Raw genomic sequence first — 21,744 nt, 5'->3', positions numbered from 1 at the left:
CCTAATGCGGTTCCGGTTTGGGTCCGTCTTCCCCATCTCCCCCTGCACTGTTGGGGAGATGATTCGGTCAAAGCAATAGGGAATGCAGTAGGTAAATACATTGACAGAAGCGAGCCTAAAGATAACATGCAAGCCTGTACAAGGATTTGCGTAGAAGTGGACCTTGGGAAAGGCCTGCCAGAAGCCATCAAGCTGAAGGTGGATGACTGGAGCTACATACAGCAGCTGGACTACGAGCAAATACCCTTTAAATGTAAGGTATGTCACGAATACGGCCACTTTGCTAATAGATGCACTAAAATAACTAATCTTGAATCTGAGGATCAAGAAGGACAATGGGAAACTGTGAAAAAAAAGAAAGCAGCACCTCAGTCAAAACAAGATCCACCTTCTGAACAACCGGGCTCTTCCTCCCCCTGCCCCACCTCTCCTCCTTTCAATCCTCCTGGACCTTCCCATGAATCCTCTTTCCCCTCATCCTCCAACCCTTTCCTTATTTTATCCTCTGATGATCCTCAGACTGATCAGCCCTCTCCGGATCTGACCGATCCTCCCTTGATTTCTTCGATTCCCTCTCAGCCCCTCATTGATCCTCCCCCCCTCAGAACCACCAGAAGCTCTTCAAAAGACATTGGCGCCTCCAGCGATATCCACAAGAAGCCGGGACCAGGAAGAAAGTCAGCCAAGCAGCATCGGGAAGAAAGCACGCAAAAGGACATAGCCCTAGGGATCCAAACCCCTATGGACTCCTTCATTACAGGATCTCAAGAAAAAGAAACAGCAGGTAAAGACCATGAGAGGCGAGCACCTCCTCGCTCGAACGCCTCATGATGAAGCTTTTATCTTGGAACAGTAGGGGTATGGGGCACCCTCTAAATCAGCTGCCCTACGAGATCTTCTTCAAACAGAAAGACCTGAAATTGTTCTGATACAGGAAACCAAGCAAAGTCAGAGCGAAATGCAAATAATTATAGATGCCCAAAAAAACTTTTCAGGGGCCAGTAGCAACTCCAGAGGAGCCTCTGGAGGAATCACAACCATGTGGAACAAGCAGTACTGGGACTGCAAATCTTCTGTCCTCAATCAAAATTGGGTAAGGACCAACCTTAGTAACAAGGAAGAGAGCTGTGACTTCATCATTTATAATGTCTATATCCCCAATCATTACCGGGAAAAGGAACAGTGCTGGAAGGAACTGAAGGAAGACATAGACAGCGAGCAGAACTCAAATGTTATTCTAGCTGGAGACTTCAATTTAATCCTCCATGCGAACGAGAAAAGAGGGGGCAACTTCACCTCCGATCCCTTCAGAAGACAGATGGAAGTGATAATGTCCGAACATGAACTGATGGATATCATCCCAAAAAATAGAAAATATATCTGGAATAATAGAAGGTTGGGGCCAGGCAATATTATGGAAAGACTGGACAGAATTTTGGTTAATGTCTCCCTCCTTTCTTCCTTTGCTGCAGGCCACACCAAAATTCTCAGTGTCACAGCTTCAGACCACTTTCCCATTCTCTTAACGCTGGACTCCCATTCTCAATTGGGACCAATCCCGTTCAGGTACAATCCTTTGTGGAGAGACAACGTTGAGGCCGAAGCTATCATAGAAGCAACCTGGAAGCACCATGTTGAAGGCTCTCCAAGCCATATTTGGGAAACAAAACTTAGAAACACAAGGAGAGCTCTCAAGGACTGGGCAAAAGTCAGCTATCAAGAGCCAGAAAAAATAAGAAAAAAAATACAGCAGGACTTGGAAGAAATCCATAAACAAATAGAGGACCATGGATTCACCCACCAGCTGAAAAGTAAAGAATGGGAAGCTCAAGGGCAGCTAATACAAATCAAGAGAGCGGAAGAAATCAAGTGGAGAATCAAATCGAGACAATTATGGCTGAAAGAAGGTGATAAAAATACGGCTTACTTCCATAAGCAAGCCACTGCCAGAAAAACAAGGAACAATGTAAACACTATAATTGATAGCCAAGGCAGTCAGCATAACGACCAAGAATCCATCAAAAGAGCTGCCTTCCTTCATTATAAAAACCTCCTCACGGAAAATCAAGGAGATGCCGACTATTCGGCGCTTCTACAGCATCTACCGGAAAGAATCTCTCCAGAGGAGAATGACAGTCTAAATCGTGAAATAACAGAGGAGGAAATCAGAAAAGCTATCTGGACTTTACAACCAGACAAGTCACCAGGTCCAGACGGGTTCCCAATAAATTTTTACAGGGATCATTGGCATTTGATAAAAAAAGACCTTGCAAAAATGATGAAGGGAATCCAAAGAAAAAGGAAAATGGGGGGCTTCACAAACTCAACGTTCCTCGCCCTCATTCCTAAAGAAAATCGCCCCACTTCCTTCTCCAGGTTCCGACCTATTTCATTGTGTAACACCTCTTATAAGATCTTTACAAAAATTATAGCTGCTAGACTCCAACCCCTTCTCCCTTCCCTTATATCCGAAAATCAAGGAGGCTTCATGTCAAACAGGCAAATTCATGACACCATCACCTTGGTCCAAGAAGCTATTCATTCCAGCACATCAAGGCAGGAGAAAGGTTTCGTTCTTAAGCTTGACTTAGCCAATGCTTTTGATCGAGTAAGACACTCCTTCTTGTTTGCTGTCTTGAGGAAAATGGGATTCAATTCTGCCTTCATCAGCACCATTGCTGCTTGCATCTCAGGTCCCTGGATTTCGCCTCTCATAAATGGGCGCCCTTGCGAAGCATTTCAATCCTCAAGAGGGTTAAGGCAAGGTTGCCCTCTTTCCCCTTATCTTTTCATCATTATGGCTGAATCATTTAGCAGCACTTTAAATCACAACAGAAGAGTTGGCCTCATCTCTGGTATCAAGTTTGGAAACGGAGTGAAGAATATCAATCACTCACAATTTGCTGACGACACTCTGCTCATTGGAGGGGCTTCCACTACTATTGCAAGGCGCTTCAAGATCCTTCTCGATCAATTCATGGAGTACTCAGGGGGAGAGGTCAACTTTCAAAAAAGCTGCATCTATGGATGGAATATCTCCAATCAAACAGCTCACAGCATAGCTAACATTTTTGGAGTTGCCTACAAAGCAAACTGGGACCACTTCACCTACCTTGGGATGCCGGTCACCATGGGCTCTCTAAAAGCCACTACCTGGAATGAAATAATAGACAAAGTCAAAAGGAAGGTCCAGCAATGGGGAACTCAATGGCTTAACCCAGCAGGCAGATTAATTTTGCTCAAATCAGGTATCTCCTCCTTACCTCTATATCGATTCACTCTTTACCAAGCTCCTGCCACTTTTTACTATAAGCTGGAAACTGCCCTCCGCAACTTCTTATGGCAAGGAGGGAAAAAAGAAAAAAATAGATTCAATTTGGTCAGTTGGAAAAGCGTAATCCAATCACAAGATAGAGGTGGACTGGGAATTAGAGCCCCTAAAATTCTAAATCTCGCTTTTGGGATCAAAATGGCTTGGAGGTTAATTAATGAACCAAAAGCCTGGTGGAAACAGGTCATTGAAAGCAAATACCTCTCCGACAAAAGGCAAAGACTTCTTGAAATTGATATTCCCAGTAGAGATTCTACTAAAATTTGGCACCTCTGTAAGAAAGCAATTCCCATCCTCAATCAAAACATCTCAAAGATCCCTGGGGGAGGGAACAGTATCAATTATGCCACTGATAAGATAATGGGTCTCCAACCTCTAAACACAGTCGAAGAAGCCATTCCCTTCATCCTCCATCTTAATAGCAAAGGCATTCAGAGGCTTGATCAAATATCAAAATGGGATGCTGATACAGGAGCCTGGATTAGTTGGGAATTTCCAGTTATCCCCTCAAATCTAGAATCAAGCTTCCAAGCCCTTCAAAAAAACCTCCAGAACAGAGCACCCATTAAAAAAGGAGCAGCAGATGGATTTCGATGGGATCCCACGGGCTCAAGCTACACCATCAAGTCCGGCTATCAATTTATCTGCAACAGCACCTATCAGACTCCTATCTGGAATCAATGGAGAACAATATGGAAATCTGAGGCCATTCCCAAGGTTAAATTTTTCATATGGCTGTTGTTAAAAGGCAAAGTCCTCACTTCTTAAAATTTAAGAAAGAGAGGGATACATGGACCTTCAATTTGCCCCAATTGCTGCTCAGCAGAGGAAACCATCCACCACCTATTCCTCGATTGTCCCTTCGCGAAGAGATGCTGGATCAACTTGTCCAACTTGGGCAATATAACATGGCAACCTCATCAGAACATTGCAGAGGCAATTCAAGAATGGAGAAGGAACTGCCCATGGAAAGATAAAAGGAGCAAGATTGTCAAAAGAACTTGGGATATCATACCTCACAATCTTCTATGGAAAATTTGGCTCACAAGAAATAAAAAAATCTTCCAAAGCAAAGAGAGTAATGTTCGGATGACATGCAACAAGGCCCACATCTTGGCGCAGGAGACAATTGCAGCAAAACACACAGGGAAAATCAAAGCAGCAGATTACTCAGTTGAGGAGAGGTCAATTATCAGGCATATTCTAGGCCATCCAGGACATCAACAGGATACTCAGAGAACTGATAGAAAGCATCAGGATCAGACCAGGGAGTGGGAAATCAGACTTCCAACCCAGGACTATAAGAGGTGGATCCAGAGTAGCAATTGTCCAATTTTATACTTTGATGGTGCCTCAAAGTCCAACCCAGGACCAGCAGGCGCGGGAGGAGTTATTCTAAATGAATCAGGAGAAGAAATCTGCAGCTATGAATGGAGCCTGGGAAAAAAAACAAACAACAACGCAGAGGCCTTAGCTCTCTATCAAGGTTTGTTGCAATTAAAAAACCTGGGTATTAGAAAAGCATTAGTATTTGGAGACTCTTCTATAATTATTGGCCTCATGAATCATAACCAGAGATCACCGAACAGCAGCCTTCAGCAACATATTCGACGCATTAAACTCCTCCTCAAATACTTTGAAAACATCATACTCTACCATATCCTTCGCACGCTCAACGTGGAAGCTGATAAGCATGCGAATAACGCAGTTGGAAAACGGGAAGGTGCGTTGAGGCACAACAACAGAGATACCTTCCAACCTCTGCCATGACACAGGCAAATCCTGACATTGCCCAGATTCGCAGGTCCATCAAGCGTGCGAAGGGCATGGCTTCAACAGCATCAGGACATTTTGCAGAGAGCACGAAATGCACAAGCAGTCTTATCCAAGCATCGATTCAAAGAATAATCTACTACCCAAGGAAAGCCAATCAACTCAGTGCCGGCCGGAAGATCGAAAACACTGCATCAGTAGATCGCCAAAGAGATCTCGGAAAATATCTCATCACTACCGAGGGTCCAGCTCCTGCTAGGCACCCAGGCTATCGGTGGATTCACTCCATAAATATGGGCAGAGGCAAGCCAAGATTTGTCATTCACTGCTATGCGAAAGAGCAGCTACACTGGCTTGATGAAGGCGCTCTCGTTCAGAGTCGAAGAAAAAACCAGTCTCTGGTATTGTCTCTTCCTGCTCTGTTTAACTTTCCTCTAATTTCTGTCGTGGTGTTTTTCAGGAGTAGTCTCTGCAAGGCGGCTAGTCTAGCTGTTCCACCCTCTCTTCACTCTTTGCTTTCTTCTCATCGCCTCTGCCAGCCGCCTTCCATCTTCCCCTCTTGCCCCTTCAGCAAGTTTTCCTCTGTTCCATCCTCCCTCTTCTTCGTCGTTCTTCCTTCTGGCTTGCGCGCCTTCGCCCCGCCCCTTCTATCCTCCTCCCTTGTCGCTCAGAAAGCGGGATCTGCTATCTCCCCTGACAGCGTCTTCAATTTCCGTCTGCAAGATATCATCTCCAAAATCTCCCTAATCTCTCCCGCCTTCTGGACTCTTTTCCCATTTTGCATCCTCCTTTCCATGGCGCGCAGTGAGGATTGTCTGCACTGTGCTGACCTTCAATTTGAGCTGGAAGAAATAAGGACTCAGCAGTCATTGATAGAGGAAAAACAGGGTCTGCTTGCTGCAAGGTTAGAAGAGCATGACAGGCGTCTTGATGAGCACAGTAGGAGACTTTATGAACAGGACCGCATCAACACGGAGAAGTATAAAGCAGAAATCCAGCTTTTCATGCACAGGGTGTCCTCTCTCCGAGAGCAATTTGAGCAGCTCTCAAATCGCTGTGGCCATGTCGAGGAATCGCTCGCCATTCTGAAATCCTGGCTGGAAAAGAACACCATCGTCACCAGCTCCTCCAGCGCAAATCATGGAGCCAAAGATGAGAATCCAGAAGAATCAACAGCAAGACACATTCAACACATAATGATTGACTGAATGAAAATCAAATGTATCTTTTTGTTATCCTCCTTTATTAGAATCTATACTAGTGCCATCTCTAGCAGTAGTAGGGAAAAAAGTAGTCTAAGGATCAAGGGGGCAGCCTCATTTTGTAAACCCCTTGCCTCCTCTCAATCTGCGAACTCTATGTACAAAAAGGAATTTAGACCCTCGTTTTTTTTCAGAATATAATACATAGCAACCGACTTTTTCACAAAAAAAAAAAGAATATAAATTAATAATAATAAATAAGTATTAGAAAAAAAAACATTTTCAAATTTATGTTAAAAAAAAATATTCAATAAAAAGAAATTCAATAAAGTTATAAATAGAAAATCCAAACTTTCCTATCACTTAATTTACCCGACAAAAAAATAAAAATAATATTTATTTAAAAAAAAAAAAAAAAAAAACATTTTCACATTTATGTTACAAAACTCATCTAAAAACAAAATTTCCTCTCATTTGCAAAACCAATGAAAACCTATAGAATCTCTTACATGACAAATACTCTTAAGATATACAATATTTCTTTATATCAACATCATACTAATTTCAAATACATTTTTTACAACCTAATAAACATAACTGATTTTTCTGTTTAAGGACTAAAGAGCATTTTAATATCAACTGATTTTTCTGTTTAAAGAGTAAAGAGCATTTCAATTTCTATAGGACAATATAATCATTTTTTTTTCTAATTTCAGATATTTAGATTCCTCCACTTTTTTATTGTTTAATTTACAAATGAAATACCAGTGGAATTATAGAATACCTGTAACTATTACTAAGCCAGGGTTGGAAATGATCCCTTTTCTAATTAACTGATAATTCTGTATGCAATACAAAAAAATAATAATTAAACATTTTTCTTTTATCAAAATGTGTTTCAATTAAGGAATTCCAAAGAAAATATTTTAAAAATATAAACTCGCTTTACGACGATGAAGTAAGCCATTTCCAATCCCCATTAACTCCATTTAACTGGCCAAATAGGTTCGTAAAGAACATGACCCAATACCATCACTCAATCAAGGAGTTCCAACGGAAAAATTAACAAAAATATAGACCAACTTTAAAGCAATTATAATATTTATATTTTTCTTAGTTTAAGCCCGTTCCAACCTCCATGAACTCCATTTAACTGGCTAAAGAAATTCATAATAAACCTGACCCAATACCATCTTGAATTTCCATACCAAAACATTAAATGGTATTCTTTCTAACGTTCTCCAAAATCTCATTGGCCATCCCTTCCGTTAAGGAAAAAGAAAGGAAAAGGGAAGCCCTTTTACTAATCACAGGAAAGCCCTTTTACTAGTCACAGGTTCAATGATTTTGAAGCCTGTATTTTACAAGGAGATTCTCATACCACTATCCTTGCTTGCTTTGAAGCTCTATTCAAATATAACACTTTTTCTAAAAACCATGTATACATTGGACTTTCAGAATCCGCGTCATCAGTTAATTGAAATTCCATCACCTCTAGAGCAGGTGTGCTCTGAAGAAGGCAACCTAATACACAGATTTCCCTGTTACTGGTTCCATCTAGATATATGTACACCCGTATCTTACGGAGATGAGAGAGTGGGGACTTTAGAGACAAAGGTATATCATGGTTTGCTAGCTGCTGCATTGCATTTCAAAACTACAGTCAGCCATCTCTGCCTTCATTTACAAGGTGAAAGGCATGCATATGAAACATCATGGAAAATAACAATCCCAATGAAAAATTTTACTGCAGGTGCATATGTACAGTGGGCATTATTTTGAGTAAGTTAAGATATCATAAATTTATGTCGATTGCAGATTCTAGCATTTCATAGTCATGGAGCAAAATTTACTTTACTTATCCTCCTCAAAGACATGAATGTACAACCCACATAAACATAAGACATGAATATACAATCCACATAAACATACCCCACTGCCTGCTTGCCTCTAGTAAGATGTAAATAAATGTAAGACAGGCAGGATAATCTGTTTACTAAACCACATCAGCATATGCCTTGTCTAACATGGCTTGCACATTATAGATACCCTGACACCTATGGGAAGCAAATTCAAACACACAACCATGGAAACATTTATTGCACTGAACACATCAAAGTAGTGTAGAGATTATGTTCTTACCGAGAGAAAGTTCTCGCCCATGTATAGTTCCTCAAGATGAGGAAGCCTGTCGAACACACTGAGAAGAGAAATATCCATCTCTTTCTCACTTTTAAGCAAAGGCCCAACAAAAACGACCAGCAGCTTCAATAATGTGAAGCTCCCTATAATGTCAATAAATCTCTCCGCTGAGATATTGTATTCGTCAGAAAGCGATTCTACTTTCAATCCAATCAAATTACTTCCACCCTGCATGTTGAGTTCCCAAATTGAACCTGAAATCTCATGAAACAGTATCCCATTCACCCTCAAATCCCTTATCAGGTATACATGCAGGTTATTAAGCTTCGGGCAGTTCACTGTTAAAGCCTCCACACCCTTATACACATTCAAATCTGTAATGTTGGAAGCCGATATGGCAGGCTGCTGCAGGCCAACGCAGTTTTGTAAGCTGAGATTTCGAAGAAGAGGGCAATGTGAAATAAAGTTGGCTAAGGAGTGGTCTGTCAATTCCACATAGTTGAAGTTGCAAGTGGTGAGATGGTTGAATCCAGAGAAATGGGGTGGAAGACGGTAGAGAATGTAGTTGTAGAGTGTGAGTGTAATGAGACGAGTGCAGGAGAAAAGGGCAGGAGGAGGGATTTCCCTCTCTGGGGAATCACAGAGAGTGAGGTGCTGAACATTTCTCCATGCTGCGCACCGCACCCATTTGTACACACTGTCGCGAGTAAACCGCCATTGGCTATCAATGCATACGCGCGCGGCCGGTTAAACGTCGTTGGATAGATAAAAGGCTTCCAGGTCAGAGGAATGCAAGAGCAGAATTTTGGAGATTATATTCTCCACCGTTGCAATGGATAGGGGATCTGGATGCAGAGGGCCTAAAAGAAGATCGGGGGAGAGAATGAGTTGGGGTATTTGGGTATACAGAAATCTCCATCTCTTGGAGAGAAGGGAAGATTTGATGGCCTCTTTAACCGGGATTTTTGAAAGGATGGAAGAGAGGATGGCATCTGGTAGCGAGGAGAATTTGTCTGTAGCGGGCGGCATACCGTTGATTCACAGAACTCCTTTGATGGAAAAGGATTGCATTCGAGGCCAAAAACCAATACCGGTGGTGCAAAGTGAAATGCTGGGAGGGAAATGAAAGCCAATGGAGAGTAATGAGACACATAATGATATCATACATTGGCGGGAAAATTGCAGGAGCGGCTCCAGTTTCATTTGGTTTGTTTAAGATTTTTCTGACATGTGTCTTTTATAAATGGTATTAAGCATTGATCGGTTTAGGAAAAATTTATGTCCGTTATTTATAGTTTACTTTTGGAAATCTATTTTTTTATTTTTTATTTTTATTTAAATTGATTTATTTGTAAAGTAATTGGTTGAGGTTTTATTATAGGTTATTTAGTAATTTTTATTTCTATTAGTTACTATTTTTTGTTTTTAATTTTATCTCATTTTTATTTAAATTTTTTATTTTTATTTTCTTTTTTCTATTATTTCCATTTTCATGAATTATAGCTTTTCTTCATATTTTTAATTTAAAATGACTAATTTTAAAGAAGGAAAAATAATTAAGGAAAAAAATTATAGTTATATTTCTGTTTTTATCTTTTTATACGGTTTTTTTTAAATGAGAAATTAAAAAAAAAATAATAATAATAATTAAAAATTATTTTTACAATATATATTTATAAAGTTTTATTCTTTTTAATTTGACTTAATTTTTTTTTAATCTTTTTCTATATTTTCATTTTCAATTACATTAATCATAATATAAAAAATAAAAAAAATCATGTTTACACATGGCTTTTATTAAAAATGTTTTATTGATGTATAGTTACTAATTTTTAGGATTTCGTGAGCAATTTTTTCCCAAGATTGTTGAATTTGTTTTATTCAAGGATAGTTTTTATAATTTTTGCCTCCAAGTATATCAAAAATTTGATATTATAACAAGAAATTGAATTCAAGATTTCAAAAAATTGATCTTCTTGAATTCAAGAATTGATGATTTATTTTTTTTTTTTTTTTTGGTTTTGGCAGGTCAAAGGATTACCAAGATCCCACTTTGAAGCTCCATATTCTGCTTCAAGTGGCTGGAGATTGCTAAACATTTATTGGGAGATTAGCCTTCAATTTCTCATTTGTTTTAATTGGTTTGTTAAGGTTGTTTTATCTTCTTAAGATTGGTCTCAATTATCACACAAAAAATTTGTGTGAATTTTGTTAAAGTTGTTTAATCTACTAAAACTTTATATTCAAAGTGATTGTGTCAAATTCATCCATTTTAATACTAAATCATAAATCATAGACAAAAGTATAATATTTAGAAAATATTTGAAAAAGGTTATTGATATATTTTATTTATTTTAATAATCAAATTATTTTTATTTTTATTTTTATTTTTATTTTCACTATACGAGATATTTTAGGAACCAAGTATTCTGATTACAAACTAAGTGTTTGGATATCCATCTATAGTTACAAGTGATTTAATTTATATAACTATGCTAATCATAATTTAGTTGTTAAATTAATAGTAGAACAATTGTTATTATGAATTATTCATAAATATTAATTAGCTTGTCTCTACAATTTAATTTAAAAATTAGTTTAATACTAAAACAAAAATTATAGATCATCCCAACTCCATTTTTCTCTGCAAAAAAAAGGCCTTGTTTAAAATGGGACCTCATTTGAGAGATAACGTTAAAAATTGTTTCATATTCCCATGCCTTCACTGCCACAAACATAATTGCATTCAACTCTATATTTATCATTTACAATTCTCATGAACTTTGTAGGAGATAATTGGTTGTGTAAAACAAGTTTCTTGGAATTGACATCTCATTGAGTTGAAAATAAGTTTCTCCATATCAATAACCAAACACTCCCAAAGAAACAAAGTTATAAAGCTTCATTACAACTAACAAGGTAAGGGGCTCACCAAACAAAAATTTGTTATCACAACATTTTCACTTTCATTTGGATTTTTTTATGAAAGCTTTAATTGATCATCACATCTTGTAAGCAATTCATACTCCAATTAATTATACTTATACAAGAACTAACTAGATCCATCTTATCCCTGAATCTATTAAGCGTCAAAATAAATTAAATCTCTTTTCACTTTAAAAAATATTACATCTCAAAATATTTCATCTCTCAATATTTGATAAATCTAAAATTAGAATAAAAATTATAAACAATATCCATTATCATGAAAAACATCAATATAATTTGAATATTTTGTTTTCACATTCCTATTCAAATTTATCACTAGTATTTAGTTCTAAAATACCTTTTTAAGAGCATTAGTATTTATTTTCGCGATAAAGTGGTCTATATGATATCAATTGACAGCTGATTTTTTGTTTGTAATTGCCCTCACAATGGGCAATTTCAATTTGTACATGACTATATAATCTCTTTGTTTTTGTGGTAACTGTATTCCAATGCTAAGTGTTTGTTGTTTATTTTCAAAGTGAAATAATAATGGAATTGTAAAATGCCTGGTGATTATTATGAAGGAAAGCTGAGAAATTATCTCTTTTTCAGTTTATAATAAAAGAGATAATAATGAAACATTATTAAGGAAGGCTCAGATATAGTTCCTTTTTCCAGATCTTAATTAACTAATAATTCAGTTTAAAAAAAAAAAAAAAAACATTATTAAAGAAGGCTTAGATATTATACCTTTCTCCAGATCCTAATTAACTAATAATTCAGTTTACAATAAAAGAGATAATAATGAAACATTTCCAGTTATCTTTTTAATAATTATTTGAATAAAAAAGAGATGATAATGAAACATTTGCTGTTTTTATTCAATAATGAATATAATTTCGGTCTGTAATAAACTAAGCCCTTTCCAACCTTCATGAACTCCTTGCTAAAGAGATTCATAAAGAACATGACCCAACACTATCTTGAATTTTCATTCAAGAATATTAAATTGTATTCTTTTTTAAATTCTCCAAAATCTCGTTGCCCATCCCTTCTGTTAAGAAAAAAAGAAAAAGGAAAAGGAAATCCTTTTTACCAGTCACAGTTTCATTAATTTTGAAGCCTGTATTTTACAAGGAGATTCTCATACGACTATCCTTGCTTGCTTGGAAGCTCTGTTCAAATATAACACGTTTTCTAAAAACCATGTATACATTGGACTTTCAGAATCCGCGTCATCAGTTAATTGAAGTTCCATGACCTGTAGAGCAGGGGTGCTCTGAAGAAGGCAACCTAATACACAGATTTCCCTGTCACTGGTTCCATCTAGATGTATGTACACCACTATCTTACGGAGATTAGAAAGTGGGGAGTTTAGAGTCAAAGGTATAGCATGGTTTGCTAGCTCCTGCGTTGCATTTCAAAACTACAGTCAGCCATCTCTGCCCTCATTTACAAGGTAAAAGGCATAAATATGGAAAATAACAATACGAATGAAGAATTTTACAGCATGTGCATATCTACAGTGGGCATTCTTTTGAGTAAGCTAAGGTATCATAAATTTATGTTGATTGCAGATTCTGGTATTTCATCGTCATAGAGCAATGTCAACAATTTACTTCAATTATTCTCCTCAAATACATGGAATATACAATCCAAGTAAACATACCCCGCTGCCTGCTTGCCTATAGTAAGATTTAAATAAATGTAAGACAAATGTACATAAATGTAAGACAGGTTGGATAATCTGTTTCCTAAACCACATCAGCATATGCCTTGTCTAACATGTTTTGCACATTATAGATACGCTGACACATATAGGAAGCAAATTCAAACACACAACCATGGAAACATTCATTGCACTCAACACATCAAAGTTATGTAGAGATTCTGTTCTTACCGACAGAAAGTTGTTACCCATGTATAGTTCCTCAAGATAAGGAAGCCTCTCGAACACATTGAGAAGAGAAATATCCATCTCCTTTTCACTTTTAAGCAAAGGCCCAACAAAAACGAGCAGCAGCTTCAATAACTTGAAGCTCCCTATTATGTCAATAAATCTCTCCGCTGTGTATTCCTCAGAAAGCGATTCTACTCTCAATACAATCAAATTACTTCCACCCTGCATGTTGAGTTCCCAAATTGAACATGAAATCTCATGAAACAGTATCCCATTCACCCTCAAATCCTTTATCAGGTATACCTGCAGGTTATTAAGCTTCGGGCAGTCTACTGTTAAAGCCTCCACACCCTTATACACATTCAAATCTGTAATGTTGGAAGCCGATATGGCAGGCTGCTGCAGGCCAACGCAGTTTTGTAAGCTGAGATTTCGAAGAAGAGGGCAATGTGAAATAAAGTGGGCTAAGGAGTGGTCTGTCAATTCCACATAGTTGAAGTTGCAAGTGGTGAGATGGTTGAATCCAGAGAAATGGGGTGGAAGAGGGGAGAGAATGTAGTTGTAGAGTGTGAGTGTAATGAGACGAGTACAGGAAAAAAGGGCAGGAGGTGGGATTTCCCTCTGTGGGGAATCACAGAGAGTGAGGTGTTGAACATTTCTCCATGCTGCGCACCGCACCCATTTGTACACACTGTCGCGACTAAACCGCCATTGGCTATCAATGCATACGCGCGCGGACGGGTAAACGTCGTTGGATAGATAAAAGACATCCAGATCAGCGGAATGCAAGAGCAGAATTTTGGAGATGATATTCTCCACCGTTGCAATGGACAGGGGATCCGGATGCAGAGGGGCTAAAAGAAGATGTGGGGAGAGAATGAGTTGGGGTATTTGGGTATACAGAAATCTTCATCTCTTGGAGAGAAGGGAAGATCTGATGGCCTTTTTAACCGGGATTTTAGAAAGGATGGAGCAGAGGATGGCATCTGGTAGTGTGGAGAATTTGTCGGTAGCGGGCGGCATACGGTTGATTCACAGGTAGCGGGCGGCATACGGTTGATTCACAGAACTCCTTTGATGGAAAAAGGATTGCATTCGAAGCCAAAAACCAATACCGGTGGTGCAAAGTGAAATGCTGGGAGGGAAATGAAAGCCAATTGAGAGTAATGAGACACATAATGATATCATAAAATGGCGGGAAATTGCAGGAGCGGCTACAGTTTCATTTGGTTTGTTTAAGATTTTTCTGACTGGTGTACTTCATAAATTCATTGAAATTTATAAATATAAATATAAATATAAATGGCAATTGTTTCTCACCGTGCAAAGTTACAAAGAAGGGATAAAAGATTAGAGCAGAATATCTTTAAAAACTAAATCACTAAAATTTATTTTTGTAACTTAGCTAAGTCTAGGTCTAAGCCAATCTGCCTATTGGTTAGAAGAAGACTCATCCACTCACCATGAGATGCTTATCACCAAGATCGTGTGATGCTTTGGTCAACCCTCGATGCTCCTTGGGAATTTTAATTCCCCATAGTGGCTTTCATTCCTCGACCCTTCTCCATGAGGTTTGAACCCCGTGACTTGGCGGGGACGAAACCTAAAACTGTTATTTTTAATAGAATAAATACCATAGAAAGAGTATTTGAAAAAAAATTGAGATATATAAAATGTATGACTACATGTATTATGTTGGATTTGGCCAATATTAGACTGTTGATCTAGTCTATGTCAGAGATAGGTATTCCTAACCCTAATGGGAAAGGCTCGACTGGCTCATTGACTCAGTGCTTAGTGTGTAGATCACCAAATGATCTATCTATTGCTAAGCTCTAACAAGTGTTGACTCATTGACTCAGTGCTTGGTGTGTTGACCACCAAATGATCTATCTATTTCTAAGCTACACCAAATGTTGAAACAACATGGAGGTAATCAATTTGACAATGCAGGGTCCAAAAGAAACCTTTAGGCTAGGACACCTCACCCATCTAAAGCGTTGAACACCTATGCTCAAGATACCAGATGCCAGTGGATAGTGATCTTGCCAAATCCAAAAAGATGCAATGGTATTTTCCCCTAATGTCATCGTATATGGGATTGAAGACACTTGAAAATGAAATGCTCCTCGGATTCCACCTCCTACAAATAGCATAATTGAAAATCAGAGACTCGCATGTAAGTGCCTTTAGTTATACGCATGTTGCATCAATTGCATGCGAAATCTATGGGCAGAATCAAGTTGAATCAATCCAAACTTAACTGAAAAAAAGTATCATTCTCTAATTGGTTTCAATACCAATAACATCCATACAAAGTTGACTGGTAAAGAATTCGTGCAAACGCACTCAAATAAATGGGATTGTTTTAGCATGCTGGTATAGGTTGGATCCCTCAAAAGTTTACAAAGAAGCATAGAAATTGGCATGAACCATGAGCCCATTATAAAACCACGTGTGTTAATTGTAGCCTCCACTTTAAAAAACTTGAACTATTTTACTTGGTAGCCTTGACTTTGGCACATTCAACAAAAAACTTGAATGTCAATTCCAATTCTTCTTTTTTTTGCTAAAGCAAGAGTCGTACCTTCGTTATCATTAAATCGGAAAATAATTTACATAGAATACAACCATCCACGTGAAACCATGGATCAAGTAAAAACTACTCTCTAAAAACCAAGGGCATCGAATTAGGGGTAAAAACCTCGATCCCTACCATCAAAACAGCAAAACCCTCAAATGCCAGACAGTACCAAGGCCAAACATTCGACCCACCAAAATCCGAATGGGGGACTAACACTCGTACCAATGAAATACCTAACATCCTCGAAACGAAAATCAGCCTTGAAGCCTTTAATCTCCACCGTCAAAACTCCTTGCCCGAGCCAACGACAGAGGAAGACATCACAATGCCAAGAAGCCCGTTGATTAACAATATGGACCCACTGACATGCACGATGTTTCCTGACTATAGATCCTCCAAGCTTGATCCGACGACAGAGGAAGATATCGCAATGCCTAAAAGCCCGCCGCTTAACTTTATGGACCCACTGACATGCTCGTTGATTCTTAACCGTAGATCCGTCGTGCTTGATCCGACGGCCGAGGATCATATCGCACGGGTTTAAAGCACTGCTAGTTAGCATGCGATGAGGGCGGTATTCGTACCCACCCCTCAGCCACGTGTAGCGCGTTGAGTGGGATCGCTCCCAAATCTTAAAAACCGCTTCCAGCTTGAAAGGCTCCCGATAAACCAAAAACCACTCTGCGAGCAGAATTGTGTCCCTGTGAAGAGAATCAAGGGTATTCCGGCCGCCACGAAAGCCCGGATTCCAGCTTTTCACTCCATCCCCTCTGCACCAGTTTATGAACCCATATAAAGTAAAGCCCCATCCCTCCGGCCAACTACCCGGGCAGCAGAATCTGCCGAGCAACCCATGAAGGAACAAAAAGAGGAAAAAATAGCAACTCATAACGAAACCAAATTATCTGGACACAGCCTCCATGGCTTTATTACGATACACCATCATATCTTCATCCGCTTGGCAGCAACACTATTCCTTAAGTCTATTCTGAGGCAACCCTTGCCAACCCATCGCAACCCTGCTAATGGTACAATTCACTCCTTGATTAGCCAGAAAATCTGCCAGTTTGTTGGCCTTCCTTCACACATGGTTAAAACTTACCGTGCATAGGCCCAGGAGGTGGAGCTGGATCTGTTGAAAGACCTGGATCAACCTCCAATGTTTTGAAACCTTCTCCGGCCCCGTGCCACAACTAATTCTTTTGACCGAGTTAATGATTAACTCAGATTCAGCTTCGATAATCACATTATGTCGATTATCCTGCACCAGGAGTTTTAAGCACTACTCCATAGCCATTAATTCTGCCATGTTGTTCGTGGCTCTGCCTAAATGGCAATGGAAGATGGAAAGGATATTTCCATTTTCATCCTTTAACACCCCTCCAAAGCCAGCATTGCCCAGGTTGCCTTTTGAGGCCCCATCAATGTTAAATTTCAGAAAACCTTGAGGGGGAGGATACCAGTAGTCCTACTCAGTATCCATTATCCAAAACTTTCTGTCCAAGCCCTGAGGAATAAGTCCCTGCAAGCCCAACCGTCGGAGAATCCTCATTTCAACGTCTGAAGGTAGATTCTTAGGGGGATTTCGCACAGTAGTACTGACCGTCTCCTTAAATTGTATCAAGATCTGCTCAAAAAGACACTGGAAGGGTTTCTTTTCATTTTTGAAGATTCTGTTGTTCCTTTCTTTCCAAACATTCCAAATAATGAAGCTAGGCGTAGGAGCCCAAGCTGAGCCAAGAATTTCATAATCAAAAAAAATTCGCCTTCAGTTGTTTAGGGTATTGATAATACTCCCTCTATTCCTGTCGGTCTTTTCGAAGATGGTGGCAAAATAATCCCCCAACCTAAAGGTAAAGATGCAATTGTTAAGGAAGTGTTCCATAGTTTCCTCGTGGGCCTCACAGAGCTGGCATCTGGATGGCCCCAGAACACCCCTTTTCCGAGTGTTATCCCAAGTTAGAATTTTTTTTATGATAAACCAGCCACATGAATAGTTTAATCTTCATCCAGCCTTGATGCCTCCATAGATTCTGCCAAATTCTATCCGGAGCAAGAGAATCCAACTCAAGGAGTATGCATTTTGCCTCCTGAAGATTAAAGGTACCCTCATTGTTGTTGCCCCATCTTAACTGGTCATGCCCCCCTGTTACTAGAATCTTCCTTTGTTCCAATATTTTCATAAGAGCCTCTACTTTAGCTTTCAAGGGGTTGTCTTCCCTGTAAACCATGTTCCTCCAGTTTCTCCATTTTCATGCATTATTGGTTTGGTCCCAAAAATCCTTGACCTTAGATAACCCTATGATGTCAGTCTCTATCTTGAGGTCCACAAAATCCTATTTTAACAGTATCGGTTCTTGTTTCCATTTATCTTCCCAAAATAGTGCCAGATCTCCCTCTTTGATTTCCCAGAAGCTGTTCTTTTGTACTAAGCCTCTATTCTCCCAGGCCTTATTCCAAATGTATGAGCCCTTTATACTTCCAGACATCCTTATATGATCGTTAATTTGCCAAGTGCTGGCATATTTCTCTTTCCAGATACTAGCCCACTGAGCCTTTGGTTCTTTTACCCAACGCCACCATAATTTAGCCCCTAAAGCCCTGCTTAGAACCTCCGGATCGTCCAAACCAAGACCCCCATGATTTTTAGGTTTGCAAATCTTTTCCCAAGCTACCAAGGCCCATTTCTTACTTTTCTCCCCCTTACCCCAGAGGAAGTCTCTTTTAATGGTTCTAAATTGTTGTAAGACTCCTTTTGGTGCTGGGAGTGCTGATAGCATGAAGACTGGGATAGATTGAAGAACAACCTTTGTAAGCACCAACCTACCAGCCAAGTTTAAAGATCTGATGGTCCAATTCCTGATTTTATCCTGCATCTTATTAATCACCGGCTCCCAAATGCTCTTATGTAGAGGTTTAGCAGTTAGAGGAACTCCCAAATATTTTGAAGGTAGGGAATCCCTTTGAAAGCCCAGAATTCTGGAGATATTCCTTTGAATAGCAATATTGGTGTTAAAGAAAAAAATCTTAGATTTGGAAAGATTAACCTCCATACCTGTAGCCATGGCAAAGTCACTTAGAAGTTGTTTGTATGCAAGAGCTTCTTTGACTGTAGGGATTCCCTGCAACATGGTATCATCAAAAAATTGTTGATGAGTCAAGGGCTGTCCATTCTCAGAAAGTTGGAGACCCTTGATTTTTCCATCTTCTTTTTCCTTCTTGATAGACCGACCAAGTCCTTCCATCATGAGTATGAAGAGAAAGGGAGAGAGTGGATCACCCTGCCTGAGGCCTCTTGAAGGAATAAAAGTCTCGGAGGGAGAACCATTTACCAAAATTGAAAAGCTGGAAGAAGTTACCAGGGCCATGACCCATCTAACCCAGTTATGATCAAACCCAAAAGCAATAAGAACCCTCCTAATATAGGTCCAGTTCAACTTATCATAAGCTTTGGCTAGGTCCAGTTGCATGATCATTCCAGCCTTCCTGTTGCTAGTCAGTGAGTGCACCACCTCCTGTGCTTGAATGATATTATTGAGAATTTGCCTGCCTTCCACATAACCAGATTGTTCCCCATACACAAGAGTGGGAAGAAGAGGTTTGAGTCTATTGGCTACAACCATGGATATTATCTTGTAAACCACATTGCACAATGCGATGGGTCTAAACTTATCTGGAGTTAGGGCATTGTCCTGTTTAGGGATCAGAGAGATGAAGGAGGTGTTGAGTGCCTTCAGAATAGTTCTATTCCTCCTTGAGTCTTCTACTACATTCAGAATGTCCTTTTTAACAATATTCCAACAAGCTTTAAAGAAATCAACATTGAAACCATCAGGACCTGGCGCTTTACCATTATGCATTTCCTTGAGGACCTCATTGATCTCCTCTTCAGTCACTGGCCTATTGAGGTTGAAATTATCCTCTTCGGACACTAGTCTTGGGATATGTCTTGTTAAGTCCTTGATGAAATGCTCTCTGTCTGAAATGGTTTCCTTTGCTATCCCCTGAAAGTGCTAAACTAACACAACTTCTATGTCTTCATGGGAACTAAGAAGTTGCCCTCCCTCATCCTTGATCGAAGAGATTCTACTATGGGCTCTGTTTGCCAAGGTGGATCTGTGGAAAAATCTGGTGTTTCACTCTCCTTCTTTTAGCCATTGCACTCTAGATTTTTGTCTCCAAAATATTTCTTCTTGTTTACATAAGTTCTCCCAATCTTGCTGGAATTTGGTGGCTTTATCATTTCTGACTTTATCAAAGCCATCTGTGATAAGAGTTTGGTTGAGCTCCTGCAATTTGTATTCAACAACTTTTTTTCCCCTAAAAATGTTGCCAAATTCATTCTTGTTCCAATCTTTTAACCTGAGCTTGATGTGTTTTAATCTTTTGTGAAGAAGAAACATACTTGTACCCTAAATATGCAAATCTTCAGACCACCAACTTGAAATGTTGCTGATGAAATCTGGATGGGTGAGACATATATTCTCAAATCTAAAAGGTCTATTCCTGGGGGTACCAACGCCCTTGACCTCCAGTTGAACTGGCCAGTGATCTGATCCTCCAAAGGGGAGAATTCTCGCTACCATTTCCTTATCATTGAGCATAAGGTCCTCTGAGCTGATGAATCTGTCTAACTTTGAGGCTACTTGAGACTCTCCTCCTGTTTTATTGTTCCAAGTAAAGAGACCATTACTCGAAACAATGTCAACTAGCTTCATAGTATCCATAAAAGTTTGAAAAGCTAAGGAGTCTTTGTTTAGAGTTCTGGTTCCCCCTTTTTTCTCCGATAGTGATTTGATCATGTTGAAGTCCCCACCCAAAATCCATGGTATCTCTACATATCTCTCTCTGAGATCCACAAGAGAATCTAGAAACCTAAGTTTGTCATCCATTCTCTGAGGGCCATAAACATTCGTGACCAGATAGGTCTCCCTATCCCCCACAGGTTGAATAACCACTGATAAATAATTTCTAGAAGCCTCAACATCTATTATACCAATCTTTTGGGGGTTCCAAAGAGTAAGAATGCCTCCTGCTGTATTTTCTGCCTTGACTTCTAGAAACTCAAATCGATTGAGCCATTTGCTATATATTTCTCTGATTTTCTGAATGGAACATTTAGTTTCCTGGATAAAAATCATATCCGGAGCTTCTTGTTTCATTCTATTACTAAGTAATCTTTGTTTCCTTTTACTACCTAGACCCTTGATATTCCAAGAAGTGAACTTCATCATTAAATATTTGTGAAGGAGTAACTGGTTAGGTCTTTCATCTTACCTGAATCTATCATTAGCTTTCCACATTCCATCAACAGCTCATTCTGCTTTTTTCTGCCTCTTTTCTTTCCTAGGCATCTAGGTGCTAATCCTGGTGTGTTTTTCATAGATTTCACACCTTCGTTACACTGTATTGCAGTGTTACTTTTCCTGTCCATCCCTTTAGCCTGGGTTTTCCATAAGTACAGTTGTTGTACTCTAGTGAACTCTTCTTGAGGTAACGAGTCTACCCCTCCCATGGTTCCCTGTTTCAAGAACCCTTCCAAATCTAGGTTTTCTCTATCAAGAATCTCCTGTAGTTCATGGTCCTCCACTTCCATCTCGCTCTGAGTCATTTCCTGGTCCATATCCAGTTCTACATAGCTCATCATATCCTCTTTCTGTTTATTATTATCCTTTGTTTGATCTTTGTCTTCCTCTTTCTCCTTCTCCTCTGGACTTCCCTCCATTCCCTGATCTACTTTTGTTATCTCTTATTCTTCGTCGAGTACTTGTTACCTGTTCCGACTGGCTTGAGGTCCTTCTGCGTGATGTTGCTTAAGTCCCCTTTTGCCCCCTTTTCCTCTATGGCTCACTTTGTGAAAGCTTTCAGTATCTTTCATTGT

General features: G+C 39.2%; 2 protein-coding genes across 2 annotated transcripts; both read right to left on the bottom strand.

The window, feature by feature from the left end:
* Positions 1 to 7,389: 7,389 nt before the first annotated feature.
* Positions 7,390 to 9,546, bottom strand: LOC149144658 (uncharacterized). The gene is made up of 2 exons (XM_089449881.1): positions 8,449 to 9,546; positions 7,390 to 7,945 (listed from the first exon to the last, which is right to left on the bottom strand). The coding sequence occupies exons 1-2, from the start codon at positions 8,680 to 8,682 to the stop codon at positions 7,682 to 7,684; spliced, it is 498 nt and encodes a 165-aa protein (XP_089306007.1). The 5' UTR covers positions 8,683 to 9,546; the 3' UTR covers positions 7,390 to 7,681.
* A 2,757-nt stretch (positions 9,547 to 12,303) lies between these two features.
* LOC149144657 (uncharacterized) lies at positions 12,304 to 14,411 on the bottom strand. Its single transcript, XM_089449964.1, has 2 exons — positions 13,280 to 14,411; positions 12,304 to 12,787 (listed from the first exon to the last, which is right to left on the bottom strand). The coding sequence occupies exons 1-2, from the start codon at positions 13,505 to 13,507 to the stop codon at positions 12,524 to 12,526; spliced, it is 492 nt and encodes a 163-aa protein (XP_089306090.1). The 5' UTR covers positions 13,508 to 14,411; the 3' UTR covers positions 12,304 to 12,523.
* Positions 14,412 to 21,744: the final 7,333 nt, after the last annotated feature.

The sequence above is a fragment of the Pinus tabuliformis genome, chromosome X (assembly GCF_031772625.1).
Source record: "Pinus tabuliformis cultivar Carrire ecotype Pingquan chromosome X, CPIR1, whole genome shotgun sequence".
NCBI classification, from domain to species: Eukaryota; Viridiplantae; Streptophyta; class Pinopsida; order Pinales; family Pinaceae; genus Pinus; species Pinus tabuliformis.
This window is presented reverse-complemented; position numbering and strand designations above follow the sequence as displayed.

Coding starts and splice junctions, on each gene's coding strand:
- LOC149144657 (XM_089449964.1), bottom strand. CDS start 13,507: ATGCAGGGTGGAAGTAATTTGATTGTATTGAGAGTAGAATCGCTTTCT. Junction 12,788..13,279: donor TGGGTAACAACTTTCTGTCG/GTAAGAACAGAA, acceptor AATGCAACGCAG/GAGCTAGCAAACCATGCTAT.
- LOC149144658 (XM_089449881.1), bottom strand. CDS start 8,682: ATGCAGGGTGGAAGTAATTTGATTGGATTGAAAGTAGAATCGCTTTCT. Junction 7,946..8,448: donor TGGGCGAGAACTTTCTCTCG/GTAAGAACATAA, acceptor AATGCAATGCAG/CAGCTAGCAAACCATGATAT.